Raw genomic sequence first — 24,688 nt, 5'->3', positions numbered from 1 at the left:
ACAGCTGGGTGTTTGCTTCCACGGCTGCCTTTTGAATATTAGCATTTAAACCACCCACAGAGGCTCTGCAGACGCTTTGCCGGGTAAATGAGGTAGAGATGAGAAAGCTCACACCTCATGGCTGCTGCTTTTAATTTAGTGATAGTCCTGAGAACCAGGTGGGCCAGAGAATCAGATTTTAAACCAAGATTTTAAAGGAAGCTATCTTGGAAATCCAATGCTGCTTAGTTAATTTTCTTAAAAAAACACACAAAAAAACACACCAAAAAACAAAACACACACGCACACACAAACAAAGGGGAGTGACCCTATGTCTGCTTACAACTTTCTGATTCAATTCCATGCTACTCTAACTTAACCCGTATAAGAGAGAAACCTCAGATCTTTATTCCAATAACACGAGACTAGTCATAATACTATCGCTTTCTTTATTAGACCATCTTCAAAGAAATTCAGAGTGGTCTCCTCTCACCCTCACGGTATCCTTAATAATTCAGCTTGAACTGTTGTCATCTTCACTCACATTCCGGAGGCTGACATGGAGACATAAAAGGTAAGAGCTGCAGAGGGTTTGGGCACGTGCATTGTTCCGACAGATTTATTTGAAAGTATTTATTAGTTTCTACATTATGCAGAGCATTATCTCTAGACTCTGGGCTTCCTGAGGAAGAGACAATCAAGGCCCCTGCCTCCCAGAGATTCTACTCCAGGGAGAGAAACAGAAAACAAGTGAGTAAATGAAAACATAAGCTTTTCGGAGTGTGGTAAGAGGTTGAAATGTGGGTTTTATTTCAGATACGGGGTAAAGAGTGCCTCTGAGCAGGTAATTCAAGACCTAGAAGTCTAGGAGGAGACAGCAGTGCTATGTCTGGGGCAATAGTGTCTCAAGCTGAGGAACTCGGAGGGGCCTTGCGCTGAGACAGGAATCAGCCTCCTAGGAGCACAGAGCAGAGAACAGGAAGAAGGATAGAAGTGGGGGGCTGTGCTGGACATTTCTGAGGAAGGGGAGTGATGAGATAAAAGAAAAAGGAGCCGCAGTCAGTTCATATAGGCTCCCAGGTGTCGTGCACGGTGTGGGTTTACCTTTACTCTAAAACAGAGAAGGAAGCCACTGGAAAGTTTCAATGATTCAAGTAATGTTTTAAATCTCTGGTTGCTGGAGAGAGGATGCTATTCAGAGACAGGGGAGGATAAAAGAGGCCAGTTCGGAGGCTGTTAGAAAGGATAGGCTAAACTTTGTGGATTAGGTGGGTAGCTGGGGAGACTAACTTTGAGCAGCTCAAAACATGTTATTTCTGTGGGAAAGAAAAGAGTAGATTGGCTGTGTACATAATAGGTGACTATAAGTAAGTGAAGGACAAAATCAATGAATCAGATTTCACCTCTCTTTTTAAGATGAGATTCAAAGATAAAATGTGAGGGTCCTCCCCCTCCCAGCAGTTGAGGATAACGTCTGGCCTGCTTTGCCATGGCCACCATCGCTGTCTCTAGTGCCTCTGATAGAAAGGCGGATGGTTGCTCTTTACTGAGCACCCCCCACAAGCTAGAGCGTGCTCAAGACAATGAGTAAACGTTAGCATCTCACCCAAATCCTTTCAGTTGGTGATTATTGGCCCCATCTGACACGTGGGAAAACCAAGGCTTAGAAAAATAGTTAGGCAAGCTCACTACAGGAGAGGCACTGTTTCTTTCTTAAGTGCTTAAGAGCATGGACTGGGGCTGGATTTACCAGGTGTGAAGCTTGCCATACCCCCTTACGAACTGTGTGGTCAAATTATTTCACATTTCTAAAATGGGAATGATTGAAAAACCAATTTTGTGGGATTGAATGAGCTAATACTAGTATGTGTAATGCTTTCAGGCATTCCTAACTGGATGTGAACCCATAATAAATGTTATCAATTATTATTGTTGCTCAAAGCACACAACTAGTAAATGATGATGTTCACTATTACATGGTTTTTTTTATTGTAAATGATTATATGAACAAGAACTATAAAACTGAGTCCAACCTAACATCTTACAAATAAAGAAGCAATGTCTTCAGGTTTATTTACTTACTGATAACTATGTGAAATGGGAGGCCAAAGATTTCCTACATATTTTGTTAACTCTTTAGTAGTTTTTTAACAGTGAATTTTAAAGTATATATGTCAACCAGTATCTTATAATTGATATTGAAAGCTTCAAAATATCCTATATAATAAAAGCATAGTATGCAAATTGTCCCCTCAACCAGGAGTTCATCCGGGAGTTCGACCAGGGAGTGGGGGCCAGCCGAGGGATGGGAAGGAGGCCCCGGCCAGCAGCCCACAGCTGCTAGGGACCTTACCAGTGCACGCATTCCATACACTGGGTCTCTAGTGCTTATATAAAAGGATCCATTCCAACAGAGGGATCAGTAGTATAGGAGACAAAATTATAGCTAAACCTGAACATTCTATATATTTTTCTGGAAAAGCACAAACAATTCCATAATCAAATCCATTCTCAGATATTCTCATACTGTCAGCCCTTGTTCCATTTTTACTCAGTTGTATACACACACACACACACACACACACACACACCCCTCACAACACATTAAAAACACCTTTAAAACAAATAACATATTTAAAATATTAAGCAGTACAGCTTGGCACACAGTGGGCGTCTAGTAAATACTACCCATCTTTGCTACTAGTTATCTCAGTCCAATGCCTCAGCCAGTGTGCACAGGACGATGCCCAGCCAACGGAGCCACTCTGGCCAGGGTTCATGCTTTAATTTTCAATTTTCCTATTTTCTTATGCTATTAACAACTCTCTTGTAAACAGCTGATTGCTAGGTTTTTATATCAGTTCAATATTTATAGTGATTTCTAATGTTTGGGTTTACTGTTACTAAATTATTCCATACTTTCTATTTGTAGCTCATTTGATACATGATATATACATTTTTTTCTTCTTTGTTTTTTGATGGGTTATTTTTTTCATTACTTTTACTTTCTTAACTAGTTTGGAAACAGCACACTTAACCTCAGTCCTTTTATTCATTGTATTAGAAATTTAAACCAATTTAAGTTTAGCAAATTCTAACAATATATTCACCTATTTCCAAATAATTCAAGTATCTCAGAATACCCTCATTATTGTTTCCAGTTCTTTATTTTTCCAGTTTTGTGAAATTAAGAAGTTTTATTGCTTTCTATGGCAAGTTTTATTGCTCCTCAGCCTTTTGGTTAAGATCAAATGTATATGGCAAGTTTTATTTACTTTGACTTACGTATTGATACCTTCATTGCTTTTCATTTTTTGTTGTACCTCAAGTGCCTGAGTTCACTTCCTGCAAGGAACTGCTTTAACTAAATTCTTACATGGAACTATTCAGGCCACCCAGGTAGTATCAGTTAGAGATGCTGTCATCTAGAGAACAAAACCTTAGGGAAAGATTTCCCTCTCCATTCAAAACCAAGACATGTGACAGATAAGTTCCCTCATAGTTTTCTGAGTAGATTTATATCTAGTTCAATTTTATGTTTCAGGGTTAGCCATTCAATGGCCAGGTGTTACAGGAGGCATGCTCTGCGTTTTGCCTCCAAAAGCCGCTGCTCAATGTCAGTAAATGCCCTTGAGGGAAAGCCAGCTTCCCTGCATGACTTGACCTACATGTAAGCTCAGATCTTGGCTCTCCCATTTTCTCCTGACTTTCTTGCCAGCGCATTGATAAAATCAAGCCATTGAATAATATTTATTTATATGTTTTATATTTAATTCATCAGTTCAGTTTTTTTATTTTGGGAATATTGGGGCAATATTTAATATGTTTTTCTATAAAAGAAACATATGGTTTTTAAAATTACATAATATAAGTAGATGCCCCCAAATAGATGTGAATTGAGTCCTTCAAAGACTGCTGTTTGACTACTAAATGAAGCATAAAATCAACCTGTCTTTCCAGGTCCTCCTCAGTTTGTCCTCAGCTATTTCAATCTCTCCAGCTTAATTCCATTTCTACACCCAATATATATAATGGCCAACAGATAGTATTTACTTTTCACAAAAGTGTCCTGAATTCATGACTATGCTTTTGCACATTCTGAACTCACTTTCTAAAATACATTATTTCTCTATGTGTCAAAGTCCTATTCAAGAACCATTTGGAATTGTAGTTCATACAAGAAATTTCCCTCATATCCCATCCAGGTTTTATTATCTCCTCTTCTTAACTCTCAAAGTTTTTTATTATGTAGGATGGACCAAGATAGACCAAGTGCTGTAGACCAAGTGCTGTATGAGATCCAAAGAGAGCTGTACTCTTTGTCTGGCTCTGTAACTTGCTATGTGTGTGAGCTTACACAATCTCTCTGTGACCCAATTACTTTATTTAAAACAGGGATAATTATATCTTCCTTGCAATGCTGCCTTATTTTGAAGATTAAAATATGCATATATAAAGTAGCCAGTCTGGCTGGCGTGGCTCAGTGGTTGAGCATTGACCTATGAACTAGGAGGTCACAGTTTGATTCCTGGTCAGGGCACATGCCCGGGTTGCAGGCTTGATCCCCAGTAGGGGGTGTGCAGGAGGCAGCCTATCAGTGATTCTCTCTCATCATTGATGTTTCTATCTCTCTCTCTCTCCCTCTCTGAAATCAATACAAATATATTTTAAAAAATAGCCAGTATTCAATAAAAGGTAGTTATTATTGTTGTTACCTTAATTATCCTGTTAATAATACATATATAATATCTATTAACTATCCTGTGTGAATAATCCTATATTATTAAGACCTTAAATATCATGTGTAATAGTTATCTATGTATTAGTTTAAATGCCTATTAGACAGTACTTCCTTGGAGGATGGGATTCTCTCTTACTTATTTTGTTATGAACTGACATAATATCTTACATATTTTATATGTTGAATAAAGTTCTTATTTCACTGAAATAACTTTAACTGAAAAGAACAGTATCTATACCACCTGGCAGTAGAAAAAGGAGAAGTGGAGCTACTATTTAAAATTGGGAAGAGAGAAAAACAAAAACAAATTGGTACCTGAAACCTCCAGATACAGCTAACATATAGGTCAACTTAAAATGTATTTATCTCTCATCTGTTGATCAATCTAGTTTCATAAACAACTCTGTTATTCTAGCAAAGAGAAGCAAATATGTTGATGGTACAATCTGTTTCGGTTATCTTTTATGGAAATAAGCTGCAGGTTGTTTTCATTGCCATCAAGGTTACCAGTCTGTCTATGCCCTCCTTTGTAACCAGCCATCTAATTCCCATTGTGAATAAACCGCAGTTAAATTAGATTGTGATTTATGCAAAAACTAAAAAGAAGCGACGGTATAACTCTCAGAGGAAGCAAAAAAATCTCCATCGTAAAATACTTTTTTTCCTAAACACCCTCAGAACCTTCTCTTCTTACTCTCTTATATTCACTGAAGAGTCACTTGGGGAGGTAGTAGGATCAGTCAGTAGCATGTACTTAGATGCTTGAATTCCCCAGTATTTTAAATGTTGTTTGTATTAAGGACAAATTAAGCTGAAAGTTGTAGTCTGGGGGGCTTTTGGAAAAGAAAAGCCTTTAAGCAATTAATGGCTTGTTCAAGTCCTGCCTGTGTGAGGAGCATAACCAGGCAACTTGTGCAGCAATTTATAGTTACTGGGGTAAATGAACCATAGTTAGAAGTAGAATTTATGAACTGTTTGCTAAACTGGTAATTAGCTGGAGATGTAAAGCCCCAAACTGGAGGTGTTCATAGCACAACAGAGCCAGAATTATTTTGTGTCATTTACAGCTTAAAGTAATGAACTTTCTCAGTGTTATCTCCCTTTGGGAGTTGAGGCCTAATTTTTTTTTTTTTTTTATATTTACCAATTAAGAAAAAAATAGTAAAAACAAAAGACAAACTGGTGATGAGATCAGGACAAAAAAAAACTTAGAAGACCTTTGAAGAGGAACCTTTAGATTTTTCTTTGACCAAGAATCACTGAGTAGGAGTTCACTTGGTTTCTTAAAGCTCAGCTTTATGATGGATGACCTTGGACAAGTCACTTCATCCCGTTGAGTTTAAATTTTAAAACTGTGTGTATTGGAGATGACAATATCTATATCAGAAAGTTGTGAATTGGCACATGCTGAGAACTAAATTGAGGCTCAGAAGTCGACTTAAATCATTCATGTAACTTCCAACTAACTACAGCTTCTTGGTAATTTTATCTGCTGGAGCATTTCCAATGGTGAGAAAGCATGATAAGAGGGTCCTTTTCTTTGAGTTAGCTTGTCAAATGTTACTGAGGTTGAAGGGGAGGAGAGATAAGGGGAAAGTCTGAGTAAAGATGAAAAGGTAAGAAAATGAACATGTTTTGGGAAATTGTGCGTGCCCAGTATAGTTTGAAGTTAGCATACTTTGGAGGGTTTTTCAGGGGTGGAGGACGAGATATTTGTTGATTCCCATCCTCTTATCCTTATAAGTAGGAAGAGGTAAATTGAATCCTATATAATTTGAAGTAGTTTTTTCTTTTTTTTTTTTTGTAATCCTCACCTGAAGATATATTTTCCACTGATTTTAGGAAGAGTAGAAAGGAGGGAAGGAGGGGACAAAACAAAGAGAAACATCAATGTGAATAGACACATTGACTGGTTGCCTCCTGCACACCCCTGATCAGGACTGGAGATCACACCTGCAACCCAGGTACACACCCTTGACTGGGAATTGATGCACAGATGACACTCCAACCACTGGGAAACACCAGGAAGGTTGAGGACCACTGCCCTAAACAAAGGAATTCACTCTTTTTTTGTGCTCGATTCTTGTGCTCTTGGGACTTGTTACTCGAGGCTTGCTCTCTCGGGGTTCTTGCATTCAGCTGTATGGCCCATGGCCATGCGGACCCCACACACAATAGACTAATGGACTGCAGTTAGCCTGATGCTGTACTGCACCCGGCTCCCACATGGAAAGGAAACGCTGGACAATGGCTCTGATTTTAGCTCTACTGAAACCCCAGCTACACTTCTTCTATGATTGGATTAAGGAAAATGGGACTATGGAAACCCAGCAGTATAATTCCACACAAATAAAACTTTCTACTATATCACACCCGCCTGTGCGAGTCTCAGAAAAATTCTTTTCTCAGGAGATAGCAAGAAATCCATCCCCAGAAACAATTGGCGGAGACAAGCCACACCCTTCTCCAGGGACATAGGGAGTGGTATCTTAATGAGCCGATCTTTGTAGTGGGGCCCAATTTCTGACTCTGATAGTCATGGTCATACAGTCAAGGTTAGTGGAAGATCCACTAACTGGCTTCTTATTTTCAGTGAGATGTAGTTTAGGGGTCTAGGCTTAAACAAGCCATTGAGAATGTCTTAATTGAGCCTATTTTTACTTAAAGGAATGATTTCTCCTAAAGGCCAAGTATTTGTTTATATTCATTAATTTCCAATGCTGCTATGACTTTGCTTTTTTTCCTGTTGTGTATTTACTAGCATTTTAAGGGAAAAGTGGTGACGTTAATCAGAGTCTTGTGCAGTTCGTTTTTATTGAAACCAGGAAGTCAGCATCCTAACCCGCTGTAACACATGTAAGGCTGTTTCCTCCTTATCTCTTTAAGCTGGGTAGACCTATGGAACATCAAGTCACCATCTCTGAGTGATAACACATCGGATATTGTAAGCACTTCATAGGTATTAAATCTTATATATTCAGCTATCGTCATAACTAATGTCATTTTGATCATTTTATTTCCTTTGAAAGCATAGATTTTAATTTACAAAGGGAACAAATATATGAATGCTCATTTTCCCTCATTATACTATTTCTGGGATACAGAAAGAAACCAAGATACCTAGGGTCTACATTGTTTTATGTTCTTAATATGTAAGAGACATTGTCACAGAGGAAGCCACAAAACAGCTTGTTCATTAGAAAACACAGCATGTAGGTGGAAACAAAGGGACAGAAACGAGACCCTAATTATACCCTTGCATTCCTCCTCTTCCTTGGAAAAAGAAAGAAGGCCCAGTTTCCCCCTCAGTAACAGTGTCCTTCAGGGCTTCCATTAAGAATATATATTTCTCCATATGTCTGTGAGTCAGTATGTGAGCCTGATCATTGTTGTCTAATGAACACAACATGAATTCCCACTAGAAGTCAACTAATGGGCACTTCAAGTGCAATTTTCTATGCGTGTTAAATGAGTAAGTAGAACACTTCGCTATTCGGAAGCTGCTTTGGTGAGCAGGGAAATATTACAAGGGGTTTTGGACCAGTCTTTCCTTAGATTATAGCCCCATAAAGGAAAAATTACGCTACAATACTGCCCCTCCATAGGATAATTTTTACTTTCTTGGATGCAGGATTTCTTTAGCACCCATTTGAATTACAGTCCGTTATCTCTGTAACTGGTACCATCCCCCCTCCTCCGCCTAGAAACGAAAACTGGCATTTAAGACAGTGTGGAATTTTAACATTTGTGAATAAATTTTAAACATATATGGCATATTCTATGGGGTTCTATAGCAGTTTAAATATGTGCAGATGGAAAGAAAAACAAAATAAACTGTGCTTTCACCAAAAACTACGTATTCTTTATTTTAGCCAAGATTGCCTTTGTCCACTTTGTCTTTGTACAGGAAATTGAACGTGAAATAATGAAGGCTTAATATTTGTGCACTGCTGGAGTGCTTCTGGGTGATTATATTTTAACAAAAGTTAATGGCCAAGTAATGGGAATAATGAGCTGAAGTGAAAATCCAATATAAGTTTGATGAGCAGAACATTCTGAATGAAAGTATACTAGAGAAGAAAAGCCCCATGGAACAGTTCACGTCTTAGTATTCTTGGAGCATATTGGTTTTAGTATTGAAATGGACATGATTGATAAAGGAACCTAAGTGGATATGTGCTGCTGATCTTTAAAAGTGACTGGGCTAAACCTGAAGATTCCTTAGAGGAAAGAGAAGAGGGAAAAAAAAGAGTAAAAAATGTCTGTAAAAAGCTTCTTCTCTATTTTCATGAACTCCCTGGGTATATTCACCTATTTGCACATTGCCTATAATGCTGATTGTGGGAGTAATAAATATTCAGCCTGCTAGCGCTGATACTGAACTAGGAGTAGGGAAGGTTGGTGAGAATGGCCATGCCAGGAGTAGATGATGAGAAGTGGAGGTTTGGGGCTCTGGTGGGCAAAGAATGTCAATTTAGGGACATAGATTTATGAATAACAAAGTGATGACACGAAGGACCTAAAAGATTAATCCCAGATAACAACTTAAATCTTAACTATCCTTCTCCTTAATTACTGAAGGAAGAAAGGGGAGTGATAAAATTTTCCAGAGCTATTGATAAAAATTGATGGCAGTATTCAACGAGTCAAATGTTTAAATGATACCATCATCACCACCACCACTATCATCAGCAGCAGTAGTGTCATTATCACACAAGTAACATTCTTTGATCACTTATTAAATGCCATATACCAGCCAGTGCATTTTACATGCAAAGTTTCATTCAATTCTCACAACCCAGTGAGGTTACTCTTGGCTTCCAACTTCACAAATAAGAAAATAAGTAAAGTAACATATAGTCTGTAGGATAAGCAGGGCAACCAAGTCCTGATATACACTGGGTTATACTGTACCCACAATGTTAAATTGCCTTGTAAATTATAAATGCTATACACTTTAAGCAGTTATCATCATTAATATGATTTACTGTTTGAGCAGCAGTTTATATTGAAAATTCTGTCATATAAACAACTCATTCTATGATATAAATAGCAAGCAACTACAAATAACTCACAAGCTCTAATGTAATCTATTTTCTTATATATTTTAGATGTATCATTTAGGGCCAAACTAATGAAATATTTTGTAATACATAAGCAGGCAACTTATTTGTTAATCAATTTTTTCCCTAAAAGTCATATTATGTTCTAGTTATTACTTATCAAATTTTAAACTTTAAGATAACAACTTATGTATTTCCTTAGTGAAATAGATAAACACACAAAAATGCTGTGTTTTAAAGACACTCCCCCCAAAAAGCTAATAAAATTTGAAAGACTCAATCAAAATTTGGTAAAAAATAAAGAAACTAATAAGTTATTTGGCAGTTTGTTGATAAAATAAGTGATTTCATATTAACCTTCAGTTGCTACAAGATTGTGTTTACAGTTTAGAATTAAATTGCAATTTATTCTAGATTCAAATTCATCTTTTTGAGCTTCTGATATGTTTTCAGATGTTTAGATGATATTTTTCTGCAATTAAAATATTTCATGATATTTTAATGCCATTGCTCATAACATAATTTTGTCTTAACACGCTATATTTCTTACATTTAAATATTTCTTTAACCACTTTTCCCAAATAAAATACTAGCCTTTATTTGCTCATATAGGACACTGCCATTTGCTCTTTCAATATTTAATTTAGAATGAACCTTCCAAAACTGTGAATATTGTGAAAGATGGACAAGGCTAATTTATTTAACTTTTTATTTCCAGTTGTTGTAGTTTGGATGAATGAGGAACATACAGGCTGTTCCCAAAAAATGTATACACACTTTAAAGCTGGTTGCTTAATGGATATTTCTTTCTTTTCAGATATAACCCATTGGAATTAATAATTATTCAAAGTGTGTATACATTTTTTGGGATACCCTGTATTTAATGTATATCACATAAATGGTAAATATACTTATCTTACAATAAACCATAATTTAAGTCTGTAGTCCAAATATGAAATATATTTGCAGTTTTCAAAGCTTTAATAGATTTCTAACATCTCCATTTATATTTAAATTATGTTTACAACTCTTATCAAATGGTTGGTGAGCTTTATAATAAAGAGAAGTTATCTAAAATTTCTGTAAGAATATAAGTAGCATATGTAACTGAGATCCTACTTTAAAGAGATTATGATATATACATTTGACATTTTCACTTTCAAGTTTCCATTCATATTTTAGAATATTCAGTTTTCCATACATCTATGTGTGCCTTCTACTTTGCTTTATGAAATTCATTCTAATATTTAAATCTTAATCTCTTATTTTAATTCTTAACTGTTTAATGTTTTTTTATATATATATATTGGGGTAGGCAGGGGTGATCAGGGGTGGGGCCAGCCAAGGGAGAAGGGATGCAGGGGGGAGGGAGGGCTGGCCGGCCACCTCACCCCCCATCAGGGTGGGGGAGGCTGATCAAGGGCGGGGCCGGCAGGGGGGGGGCATGGGAGGTTGGCCAGCCAGCCCCACTCCCCGATCAGGTGGTTCGCTGGCTGCAGTGGGCATCACAGTGACTGGTCATTCAGGTTGTTATGGCATTTCCGATCGCTGGCTTTTTATATATATAGATTAGACTGTATTCTTCCTGAAATCTGGGATTGCTCAAATGAAAACAAATCATATAGCAGTAAAAAATCATATTTTGCAAGTGGTCTTGTTGATTTTAGTTGTAAAAATACACTATACCTCCAGAGTTGTTAAATTAAACCACTTCACAAACCAATCACATCTGAGTAGGCAAAATGCTAAGCAAATGTGGCCAAGTCTTACTTTTACTTGAATAAATAAAAACAAAACTATTTCAGATTACTCACTGACTAGCACTTTGACCCAAAGTATTGGAAAACACGAGTGGTTGGAGTTTGAGGCCAGTGTAGTCTCCCCCTAACCCAAGGGTTTACCAGTGAGGAGAAAATCAATCAAGAAAACTGGTAAATTCACAACTTTGTTTTCAACTTCCAGAAAATAAAAAGTTTATATTTGCTGTAATAGGAAACCCGTAATATTGTTCCTCTCTCGATACATTTGCTTTGACAAAGGAGATGCCACCTAATTTTTTAAACTCACAGTGAGATGTCTATGAATAGATGATGAGGAACTTTCTATGATGAACTGAAATAAATAAGACAAGCTGCATGGGCCACCCACAAACAAGCATTTCAAATGTGATGGCTTGCACTGCTCTGGCATATATATTTTGATGACATAAGATATTTCAATACATTCAGAAAAAAATGATACCAAGCAATGTAAAGTATTTGTCCTCACAATACAAATAAACAAACAAAAACAAAACAAACAAGCAAACAAAAAACGTTTCTTCTGCTTGAATAAGGTTTCTGCCAGGTTTTAAAATATATTTCTATAAGCAGCAACCCCCCCAAATTCAATTCCTTCCCGTGTAATTCAGCCATATGCAACGCAGATCTTGCAGTCTGTGATTCTGCCCACCACCTGGCCCCCTACTCCAAGTTAAAAGATAAATTCCCTTTCAAAATGAGATGCCCAGTGATACCCATATCCCTCTCTGAAGATACCCTTTTCCAGGCAGCAGAGGTCCTTGGGCCCAAACTGAATCTAGTTTTTCCACAAATTAGTTCATCAGACACAGGCAGTTAAAATCAGTATTTCTTCAACTTGAATGGCAAACAAAAACATTTTTTAATAATTTCCAACATTCCAAAATTACTTTAAGAATTATTCAAATGGACCCCTAATGTTGACTTAAATTATTTAATTATATGATTACTTAGACCCAGACAAACATAAAACCAGGTATAAACTCCATCATTACAGATCAAATGAAAAACAAACTCTAAGGCAACATATTCAATCCTGTTTTAATATATTGGAGGATATTATTTTGTCAAAGCTGAGTCACCATTAGCAACACCACTATGGCAGTAACTGGAAGAGCACAGGACTTTTGACCTAGGCATACATTAATCATTGATTCTCTAATCTGTTTTTCATTTGTACTTCTGTGATGCCCTTTTAGTTTACTTACCAAAGACAAATCTTTACACATTATATATTACTCTGCACGTTTCTCAATTGCCTGTGGTTACTGAAAAATCCTGTACTATTTTGTATCAACATTACTGAAAAAAAAAAAAGAAAGGCAAATAGGCACAAATTTTAATTGGAAGTGTTCCATCTTAAAGTAATTATCCAAAAGATCCAGAATGTGTTTATGCTATTTTTAATGTTAAAATTGAAATGAGAACACAATCTCTAAAAATTATCATAGATCACTTGGGTATCCCCGATTCTGCAGACCCAAAATGAAAACTCAAAATAACTCACTTAACACAAGTGTTCGCTTTCTTAATAACCTGGTGAAGTTCTCAATTGGTGCTGAAACACCACAGAGGTAAAGTCGTCTCGCTATATTGAAGTAGACCTTTGGGATCTTTTTACTCACTATATAGACAAAACCATATTTCAATCTAGTCATGAAAATATGTTTCACAATTACTGCAAGCCTCTTTCCTGCATACTTTGCGTGTATCATCAGCAACTTCAAAAAAGATTGACGTTAAGAGTTTGGATTATGAAATAGACGTCTAACCTTTTATTCTCTCTAATTGCTTTGTCTCCCTTCTTCCAAGAGATGGTTGGTTTTGGAGAGCCTTGGGGTTTGCACTCTATGACGACTTCCCGGCCTTTGGTAACAATTATTGCTTTCTTCAACTGATTCAGTGCAAAAGTGGGAGCCGAAGCTATTAAAAAAAAATGTTAGTTCTACCAGAAGCAATGACAATAATCTCGAATGTATGATACATAAATATTTTGCAACTTTTTCTTCTGGGCTACATTTCTAATAAAATCATACAATATTTACACAGATAAAAGGCATTCACTTAAATTTTTTTAATTAATAGCTATCTTATTGGTTGTCCTTTTCATTAGTATGTGATGGTTTCCTAAAATGTGGAATCCAGAAACAAAGGCCGTTTTTTTAAAAAATGACATGCTTTAATTATGGTGATCAACTTTAATTGCAAAAGACTAATGAGCACCTTGGGCAAAAGGTGAAGGGGTCAGCAAATCAAGTCTATTTTGGGCTTCCTCTGGAAAAATGGAGGCCCCCTGTGGAGAAGACAATTCTGTCATCCATTTCCTATGTGTGAGTCTTCACTAAAGCATATTTTACTTCAATGTTATACACAATTGAATGCAGTTTTTAAGAAATGGAAATACAATTTAAGAAATGGAATAATTTAAATTTCAATCAAAAGTTCTATTTCACTGTTTGCAATTATTCACCTAGGTTTGCTCATTCATTAATATTATTTTTCTTGTATTTTTATCAAGACACTTTTGATTACAGTTAACTCCATTGTGCAGCTGTGGTTGAAGAATACATGCCACAGAGGTCCTAGCAAATTATTTTTAAAAAGCACTTGAATCTAAAGGAAACCTAAAAGATATACCTACAAGTCTACTGTATCTGAGAGATTTATTGTACCAGTATGACACTTTCGTGATTATTTCACAAGCATTTTATGTCCATCACATAGCAATATAATGCATGACACAACAACATGAAACATATGTACACAACATAAAAAAGATATACATGCAATTGAGGGGGTTAAGAAATTGAAAGAAAAGTGAAGACTATTATGGGGGAATCACAGGCAACATTTTTGATTGCCTACTGGAAATAGAACTTACAAAAGGTAATTTTGAAAATATGTCTAGTGACTAAGTGTTTCTGAGTAAAAGATTAACTGAGTGAAGGCTGAATCAGCTTTTTAACTCAGAAATGGAGTGTAAGCTGAAAAGGAAATACATTAATATCTTATTCGTTAGTTTTAGGGAACTAAAATATACACTGTGTCTATTTTGGTTATAATGTAGAAAAATTTAAGGTTAGGCATTCATAATTTAATAAGTTGACTTATGGCGTATTACATTTAGCTAATCTGTAAATGGTAAGTTCCCAGGTTCCTGAGATCTTGGGTGTTTCTGTTAATGTCTTGCTTTGGGAATGTAAGTGGAGAATAGAAAGTACACTTGGGCATCTGATCACTTTGGAGAGACAGTGAATTGAGATCCCCTAAGTATCTCCCTTTGTCTTATAAACATCCCAGAACCAAAGTTTAAAAATCATCAGAGCTGGAAAAATTAAATCCATTCCAGCAGCCCAAATATGCTCAATCTTGGTAGCCTATTCCACGGGATTTTATCTTTCCTGTATTAAATAGTGAAACAGTATGACTGCCCTGGTTACATTCTTATTATTTTTAACCCTATGAAACAACTGTGCCTGGCCTCAGGAAGGCTTTCCATTCTATGTAAGGATGGACATGGTGATGCCCAGGATGAGAGGTGCTGTACTCTGGAGTCTCGCCTACTGGTAGGTAGGAGCCCCTCAGAAAAGTATTAAGCATTGCTAAGGGGGCGGGGAGAGGCTGCTGGAAGTCTACATTCTGATTCCCTACCCCCAATACCCTTCCTTGAAACTTAACATATACTTATGATTTCTTTAATGCCATGGAAAACATGTATGGTGTAACCCTGTTATGATTAAAACAAAAAGTTAGAAAAGCCTTCTAATAAAAGTTATGGCACACACTGTACCCAATGTAGACTTGTCCCCTAAAGCTTAAAAAAAATATTAGCAAGACATAGAATTGTTTTCAATCCAAAAAATAGGCTTTTACAATCACACCATAAAACTTCAGTAGAGTGAGAATTAGAGCATGGAAAGAAGCCATGCTTTCTTCCCATTGATTTATTTAGAAATTGCATACCTAGAATTTTCAGCTCAGCACTTGCATAAATGGCTCCATATTTATTTTCAGCCAAACACTGATACATCCCAGCATCTGACTGATTCACGCTGTGGATCATCAGTACTCCATTAACCATCTCAACCTTACTCTGTAATGGAATAAAAATATTAGAGATAGAAAGTGAACAAATCATACAGATTCTGCAGTTACCATCTGCCAGACCAAGAAAAAAAAGCCTGCAATTAATGCAACTGAACATTATCTGACAACTTAGCAAGACAATTTACTGCTCCTTACTGTATTATAAGGCCTCATGTAAATTCTAACTACTTTTTAGGAGAGAAATTATAACTATATTTTTCTGTAGTTGTTCCTTTGAGTTTTACTTTTAGTTTTGTTTTTAAGTGGAGCTGCTTTTGTTTGCTATACTAGCTGAGCTTGTGAGGAACAACCTTCAGATGAAGCTTTTATTTGAATTCATTTTATAAAGGAGAAGCAGGGGTTCACGTGGAAGAAAGAATTGAGGCTAGAGATACATAGAATCAAGGTTAAATATAGCTAAGGTCATCACAAAGACCCCTTCACTATATTGATCTCGTCAGGAGTTTGCCTTTTCTCTCATTTCCCAATAAAATAACACAAATAAAAAACTGCCCTAGAACTAGATTCTGTATAAAATTATTGGTAAAAAAAAAAATAGGAACTTCATAATCAGAAGAAACAATACAGGAGACAGAAAATTGAGCATGTGCAAATTGAAGTAAATAGACTCCCTACCCAAGAGGCCAAGAGCACATTTAAAAACAAATTTTAAATATTGTTAAACAACCAGGTTTCTTGTCTACTTAATATCAAGTAAATCATTTTTTAAAATATTAGTGACCCGTGCTTTGATTATCAATAGAGATGCCAAGTAACTTGGCATGATTTTCAGAATAAACCCATTCCCTTTGCAGATGTATCATCTGCCAGCGGAACTGATGGAATGTACTAGACTTGGATGCTGGCAGGAGGAAACATGACGAGCACAGTCCCTTCTCAAAGTGTATCTGGTATCCGAGGGAGAATTAGAGAGAAAGGCTCCCAGCCCCTCACTCTCAGTCCTGTTTTGTTTTTAACCAGCTCTATAGTTCTTTTTAACAGCTCTACTTGTCTGTTTATGTAATTGCATTTGTTTTGGCCTAACTGTCTTTCGAATGAGGGAATGTTGGAGCTGGATGGGACTATAGGGATGATCTGATCTAATCTTTTCATTTTACAAAGCAGCAAACTGAAGTCCAAAGAGGTAAAGACAGACAAGAGGCCGCTGAGAAGAACCTGTGCCCAGGATTTCAACGTTATACACATGCCTCCATTTTGGCCATAAATAGTGCACTATCCCCTCCTGCCCTCTTTCCTGCGAAGGCCAAAAGTAAGGGGAAGACTTTGCTAAAATTATTACTATTATTCTGAAATTAAATAGTAATTGACTTATTTTCAAATTTTGTACATATTAAGTTGTTTTTATAAACATGCATATTTCCTAAAAGGATATTTAAATGTATGGGTAGCAGGATGCCACAGTAAGAACTTGCCCAGGACACAGAATACAGGGTTCTATTCCAGTCCCCCTACTAGATATATGACCTTGGGCAGGTCACTTTACTACCTGGGATTGGCTCCGTCATCTGCAAAGCAACAGCAACAAGCTAGATGATGGTTAAAAGTCAGCTAGAAATGGCAATGAGTTTATGATAAGCATTTATATTTTCCTATGAATTTATAGGATTTAATACAATTTAAAGAAACAATGCATTATTTTAAAAACTCTAGTGTAATTAAAATAAAAATTCTCCCCCTGTTTGGGTAGCTCAGTGGGTTACAGAGGCATCCAGAGATGCCAAGGTTACTGGTTCGATCCCTGGTCAATGCACATATAAGAAGCAACCAAGGAATGCATAAATAAGTGAAACAACAAATCTCTCTCTCTCTCGCTCTCTCTCTCTCTCTCTAAAAATAAAATAAAATAAATAAATAAATAAATAAATAGCCCAGATGGTGTGACTCCGCGGTTGAGCATGGACTCAGGAACCAAGAGGTCACTGGTTCAATTCCCCATCAGGGGGTCAGGGCACATGCCCAGGTTGTGGGCTCGATGCCCAATGGGGGGCATGCAGCAGGCAGCCAATCAATGATTCTCTCTCATCATTGATGTTTATCTCTCTCTCCCTCACCCTTCTTCTCTGAAATCAATAAAAAATATATTTTAAAAAATCAATAAATAAAAATTTTAAAAAATTGTTTACATATTTGTGGTATTTCTCACTCCAAGTATATTATAAAGCCTAAGTAAAAAATGGATTTCAATAAGAAGGAAAGAAGGTTGCCCTATTTGTAATCCTGCTAAAAGTACACCAGGAGAGTGAATAGTTGCCAAAAGTACCTGAGTTAAGAGGGGCACTCCGTTCTTCAGCCAGCGGTATGTGGGCCTGGGTTTCCCAGTAGCCTTACACTCCCAGCGGAGAGGGCTCCCACTGTCCAACTGAGTATCATTGAGCTTTTCTACCCAGTGTGGGTAAGCTGTAAGAATTTAAGCAATAAAAAAGGATGATTTCATTTTCAAACACTTAACCAAGTTCACAATTCCTATGAACTTACTAATCGCATTACAAATTTTTATCAATTCATGTAACTATAAGTATTTGGAAGAAGCACAGCCTTCCATTACACACAGAACTCTCATTTCCTGTGTAAATATAAAAATGGAATATATATATATATATACATATATATATACACATATATGTGCATATACATACATACGTGTGTATATATATATATATATATATATATAGCAGTGATTATATTTTGATCATTGCAAGCTAAGTATATCTTTTTTGACATTTCTCTTAGCAATATATATATATACATATATATATATATATATATATATATATTAATCTATTTTTGTTGATAGTATTGCAGATGTATCATTGTTTATCCACTGCAAAACAGTGGCTAAATTCTCCCTAAGGTGCCAGAATCTGGTTATCAGGAAGTCAGATACTTAAACATTGGGGCAGCAATAGCACAGGTTGAAGTAATGCAACAGGTCCATTACTGAATAAATGGTCTGCTGGGTTATTTTTCTCCCCTAATAGAACCTGGATGGCTTCAGAGAGATAATTTGCAAATTCAAATTTTAGTTGATGTACATATTTTATATACTTATTAGCATTCTTCATATATATTATATATATATATTGAAGTTTTCAAATTGACAACAGAGAAAAATCCCTTTATCAGGCAAGAGAGAGACTGCTGTTCAAAGCGGCTATGAACAGAGAAACAGCCGGCACGAGGACCTGCAGGGAGATCCATCTCGCCTGTGATGGCTTGTGGGCGCCCAACCGGGCTGCCGAGTTAAAGACGTCCGCAGAGTAGCTGGGCCCACGAAGGGTAAAAGGACGGGTGTACACCTGCTTTCAGGGCGGACCCCAGGTGAAGTGGGAGTGGTGGGCGGCTCTACATGGAGCGATCCCGTGTGGGAGTCAGGACTGCGGGGGGACAGGGCCCAGGGTGTGTAGTGGCGGTAAGTAATTTTGGGGCTTGAAGAGACTACTTTTAGGAGCTAAGGGAAGAAGTGTCTCCAGCTGCAACTTTTGGATTCCGCTGCCACGTTTCCATGAGTTGTTTTCATCATAGTTCTCTAAAGAATCTGATGCAGGGAAAGCTAGCTGGATCTCACCAGGCAGTGGGGCATCTGTCCTTGATCCATGTTGGTAGGCAGCAGGAACTGGAACACTAGGGAGGATGTAATCCTGATAATATGCCCAAATGCATTTTTTTAAGGAACCTGGAGCACCACCATGTGATGTGCCCTGTGGAGCTGCCAAGTGTAGAGGATGCTAACTTTATGGTGAAAGCCGGGGACCGACAGAGATGGTTCTTTCTTTTTAACATAGAAGCTAATTTTTATGAGTAAGTAGTAAAGTATAACCCCCTCTACCTACTTTTTCCAGTTTAGGCAAGTTCAAGAATGTGTTCTGTACAGAGGAAGCAATTTTTTGCATTGTGTCTCTGACTTCCACCTTTCCATGTTACTTTGTTGAAGATGTTTATAACATGACTAGAGGCCCGGTGCATGAAATTCATGCACAGGTAGGGTCCCTAGGCCTGGCCAGCGATCAGGGCCAATTGGGGCCTTCTGGATGCCGGCCGGGGCCTCCCTTCCCTGGCTGCCGGCTGCCAGTCAGGGCCTTCCTTTGTTCTGTGCCACCCCCTAGTGGTCAGTGCACATCATGGCAAGCAGTCGAACTCCCAAGGGGACACTTTGCATATTAGCCTTTTATATATATAGATGAGTCAGCACAGGTTGCTTGCTTTCACTGCTCTAAGACTTAATATACAGTCATTATCTAAACAAAAACCACTATGCTTAATAATTTCTAAGAAATAAAACAGAAGAATTGTGTCATAGCCACTTACACAGATTTGTTTTCTAGACTGGGATTTAATATGCTTTTCATTATGATTTTGTCATATATAGGAGTAGGGAAAAGTAGACTTACAGCTATGAGTACCCCAAACAGAGTTTATTCTTCTATTATTATTTATTAGTTATTGTATTTTTTCCATGCAAACAACTTTATTTACTTTACTAGAGGCCTGCTGAACGAATTCGTGCATGAGTGGGGTCCCTCGACCTGGCCAGCTGGGGGGTGCTGTGGGGGGTGGGGGAAGGAACCACAGGAGGTTGACTGGCCTCGGGAGGTTGGCTGTGGTTGTGCACTGGCCACCAGGGGGCAGCTCCTGCATTGAGCCCCTGGTGGCCAGTGCACATCATAGCTACTGGCCAGTTGTCAGGTCCTCCATTCGTAACAATTGCTTAGGCTTTTATATATATAGATTTACTGCAACATCTGCAAGCAAAATGTGGAAGAACATTCAAGATAAAAATGAAGTCTCGGAATGAAGGACTAATTACACTGAATTCAGCTTTGTGAAGCACGCTTCCTTAGTTTGTTTATCCTTCAGTGTGTGTTTTAGAAATCTTGAGTCTGACCCTAATCAAATTAACCTACTTAACTCTCAATCTACAGATTTGTAGAAGCCACATCCTGAAACTGACTTCTGCTTCAACAGAAATGCATGAACATTATTTTTCTGGAAATAATTTGAGACTTAAGAACTGGTGTTATCTGGGTACATCTTGAAATGTCTGCTCTCTTTACCGTATTGACTCTTGTACTTCACCTCAGCCTTCAATGCCACTGTACTTCCTTGCTACTTAATATCTTGAATTCTGGTATGAAAGTATTGCTTGATCTCTGTGTCTTTTCCTGTGCATATCATGTAGTGGTATGTTCAGATATATTTCATTTGATGAAATCAACATCTAAGTCACATATTGGATAGTTGTAAAAATACACTTTATAACTTAAGAAAAAAGAAATAAGACAATGTTGTAATTGTATGAAAATCTTATGATATAAGTAAAGTGTCTTCTCTCCATTGCTTCACTTTTAAAATAAAACTACTAGGGGGGAAAAGTGACTCTTTGTCCACAAATATTCTATTTGAAACAATTTAAGAAATAAACATAAAAAATATTGACCTGAATTGATTATTTATCTCTAGCAACTTTTTTAGCATTAACTTATAAAATGTTTTACTTAGTGCTAGTGAGGACTTTGATCATTGATTCACTCACCCCATATTATTCAGTTCCTGCTCAATCTTGGAGGTTATGATGGATGCAGGACACCTATGTCCTATATTTAAGAAGTTTATACTATGATATAGGAGGTATAAAGTCAATGCCACAGGAAAGGACAGCATAAGAAAGGAAACAACATGTGCTGAAGGAAATTGCACATGGATATCAGAATAGGGGTCTAAGAAGGACAACATATGTCCAAAACCTAAGCCAGTTGAGATAGGAGGGGAAAACACAAGAAAATCTCTCATTTATGAAATACCAGTCCTAGACACACTGAGCTCAATGATCAATTAACCCTTGCAATATTGATGCCAAAAAATATATTTCATTTTATTAACCAGGGAATTTTGGCTCAGAGAAGTTAAGGGAATTTACCCAAAGTCCCACAGTAAGAGCCAGTAACTACTTTCACAAAGTCAGACATTTCTAACTTTAGGGAGTATATTTCTCCCATCCCATTTTGAAATATTAAAAAATGAATTGATGGGTTATGCATATAAGTTCCCCATGGACTCAGACAATAGAGTGATGAAGACCTGGGAGGGGCGGGTATGAGGTGGAGGGTGTCAATGGGGGGAAAATGCAAACAAACAAAGGGAACATCAGTAATACTTTCAACAATAAAGGTAAAAAAATAAAATGAAATAAAAAATAAAAAATGAATTGATAGCATATGCTGTATACCTAGTGTGTTACTTTCAAACTTGTCTCTAAATGGGAATTTTGTCTTTAGTAGCTCATTGGTCTTCCAGCCAATATAGCCTGGCCTTTAAGGAGGCTTACCTTGGCATAGTCAGGATTTATAGGCCTTTGAATCCACTCTGTGATTCAACTTCAAGCCTAGAAGCTTTCACTCAACAACCTACCATAGTGAGCTTCAAATATTGGTTCTGATTTTTTTTGTGTGTGTGCCTGGGTTCCAAAATTAGTCCCTTTGTAGTCATGTGCAAAACACAGAAATGGTCAGATGTGAAAGCAACCTTAAACTCTGCTTTCTTATTTGGACTTTCTATAAACTTTCCTACTCTTGCTTTGCCAGACAACTTCAAAGCTATACATGACCCCTGTAATCCAGAGACAAGTTTGTTGTCTCCCAAGCACACCCTGCATCTCCTTCAGATTGCTCAATCCACATGGAATATTTTACTTCTCTGTCTCTTTTAATTCTACTCATAATTCAAGACTTTGTACAAGTAATATAAGGACTATTAACCCTAACCTTAAGGGAAGAAATTGCTCCTTCTCTGGACACCTACAGTACTTATTCACTTGAAAAATAATCACATAGTCACTTATTCCCTCTCTTCTGTTGCTTACTTAAACTTATTGAATTTTTTAGTTATGGTTTGACACCCCTGCTAGATAGCAAGATCAAGAGCAGAGTTGACGTAACATATATATTTACTTTAGACACAGCACTGACCCACACATGATGGTTGATTACAGGACATTGGTTATATTTGATATGTGACTTAATGTACTGCAACTAGTGCTGGGATACCCAGTTTGTGGGAGTGAAAAAAAAATTGAAAAGAATTCTTTAAAAGTTACTAAAATGAAAAATTAGAAAAGGAAAAAAAAACTAACAATTTAAAAACTGGTCATCTGGAAAAGAAATCAAAATAATGTTTGTCCTAACTTAGAGTCCTGATTCCAAATGACTGTCATAAGAATCAACAAGTGGTCAATTAATTGTAAAAAAAGAATTTCTGACTTCCTTTCTTCCCTTTGAATATTTATTGGACATCACAATTGGTGCAATGCCTAGCACCAAGAATGCAAAGATAAATATGTTACAATGTCTGTCAGCTCAAAATATAGTGGATGACACAGAAATGTAATTAAAATATTATTCAAATTCATTCTGCCAACGATTCTATGAATAAAAATTGCCTATTACTTTGCCCCCAGAATTTAAAAAAGAAAAAGCTAGTAACTTTTTTCTCTAGCTTTTGTCAAGCTACCTATTTTAGGGTGTGAACAATTTGAGAGACATATGGCGCTGTAAGCCCAGAAGCTGTTACACTCTCACAAGATGCACTGTACATTGCCAACTACTTATGTGATACGTTCGAACTTCAGATCAGTATCTAGGTTATAATTTTAAAACACATAGCCGATGTGTGTAAAGGGAATCTTGCTCATTATCTCTTGTCCTTAGAAATTCTGAAAATCTGTGATAACTGCTGATTGTTATTGGTCTCCTTCATTGCTCCTGTCCTCAAGGGTTGAGGAGCCAACATATTTTATTCTCAGAGCTCATTCTCAATATCAGCATTCTCAGCTGTGGGCCAGTAAGAGGTAACTTGGTATATTAGAAAGATTACAGAGTTGGGGTAAATGTACATTCAAATCCCAGTGCTACCAGGCCCTTGCTCTAATATGTGATTAGGAATGAGTTATTTAACTTCAATTAGCCTTATCTGTGAGCTATAGATTATAATTCCTATTTCAATGGCCTACAGTGATGGTTGATATAAAAAATATTGGTTACTTTCCTCCCTTAATCCATTGCTCATACAATAACTTGAACTTTATTTTCTATCAACTATGAATATATTTGGTATCATTTTCATAACAACAGAACTCAAGGTGAGAAATTTTCTCCAGAGAGGATTGCAAACATTTTCTTTATGGATGAAATTATTAATTAGATATCTACAGTTTCACATTATTTTCTATGGTAAATCTTTAATATATTTTAACTAGAGGCCTGGTGCATGAAATTCGTGCACTTGGGGGGGGGCGTCCCTCAGCCTGGCCTGTGCCCTCTCATAGTCCAGGAGCCCTCAGGGGATGTCCAACTGATGGCTTAGGCCCACGGGGAGCTGGCCTAAGCTAGTAGTCAGACCTCCTTAGTGCTGCCATGGAGGCAAGAGAGGCTCCTGCCACGGCCACTGCACTTGCCGTGAGTCCAGTGAGCAGCGCTCCCTGTGGGAGTGCACTGACCACCAGGGGGCAGCTTCTGCATTGAACGTCTGCCCCGTGGTGGTCAGTATGCATCATAACAATCGGTCCTTCTGCCATTTGGTACATTTGCATATTAGCCTTTTATTATATAGGACTAGAGGCCCAGTGCACAAAAATTTGTGCACTCGGGGGGAAGGGAGGGTCCCTCAGCCCGACCTGTGCCCTCTCGCAGTCTGGGACCCCTTGGGAGATAACGACCTGCTGGCTTAGGCCTGTTCCCGGGTGGCAGAGGGCAGGCCCAATCCCTAGGTGCAGCCCCTGGTCAGGCTCAGAGCAGGGCCGATTGGGGAGTTGGGGCGCCGCCCCCTGTCATGCACAGAGCAGGGTGGATTGGGAGGTTGCAATGCCACCCTCAGTCATGCTCAGGGTAGGGCCGATTGGGGGGTTGGGGCATCGCCCTCTGTCACACTCAAGGCAGGGTTGATGGGGAGGTTGCGGTGCCACCCCCTGTCACGCACAGAGCAGGGCCCATAAGGGGGGTTGGGGCTCC

At 37.6% G+C, this 24,688-nt stretch overlaps 1 protein-coding gene across 1 annotated transcript in view; it reads right to left on the bottom strand.

Annotated features, from left to right (window-relative positions):
* CNTN5 (contactin 5) overlaps positions 1–24,688 on the bottom strand; it is a 1,066,495-nt gene that overhangs the window by 224,854 nt on the left and 816,953 nt on the right. Inside the window, exons 11-13 of the mRNA XM_081099170.1 lie at positions 17,950–18,086; positions 15,546–15,675; positions 13,355–13,505 (exon numbers count right to left, since the gene is read on the bottom strand). Of these exons, the coding sequence (XP_080955296.1) occupies positions 13,355–13,505; positions 15,546–15,675; positions 17,950–18,086 (418 nt within the window). The remainder of the gene's footprint in view (positions 1–13,354; positions 13,506–15,545; positions 15,676–17,949; positions 18,087–24,688) is intronic.

Source organism: Myotis nattereri, assembly GCF_964212035.1.
Source record: "Myotis nattereri genome assembly, chromosome: 9".
NCBI classification, from domain to species: Eukaryota; Metazoa; Chordata; class Mammalia; order Chiroptera; family Vespertilionidae; genus Myotis; species Myotis nattereri.
The sequence above is the reverse complement of the archived record's forward strand: the minus strand, read 5'-3'. Positions and strand labels throughout refer to the sequence as shown.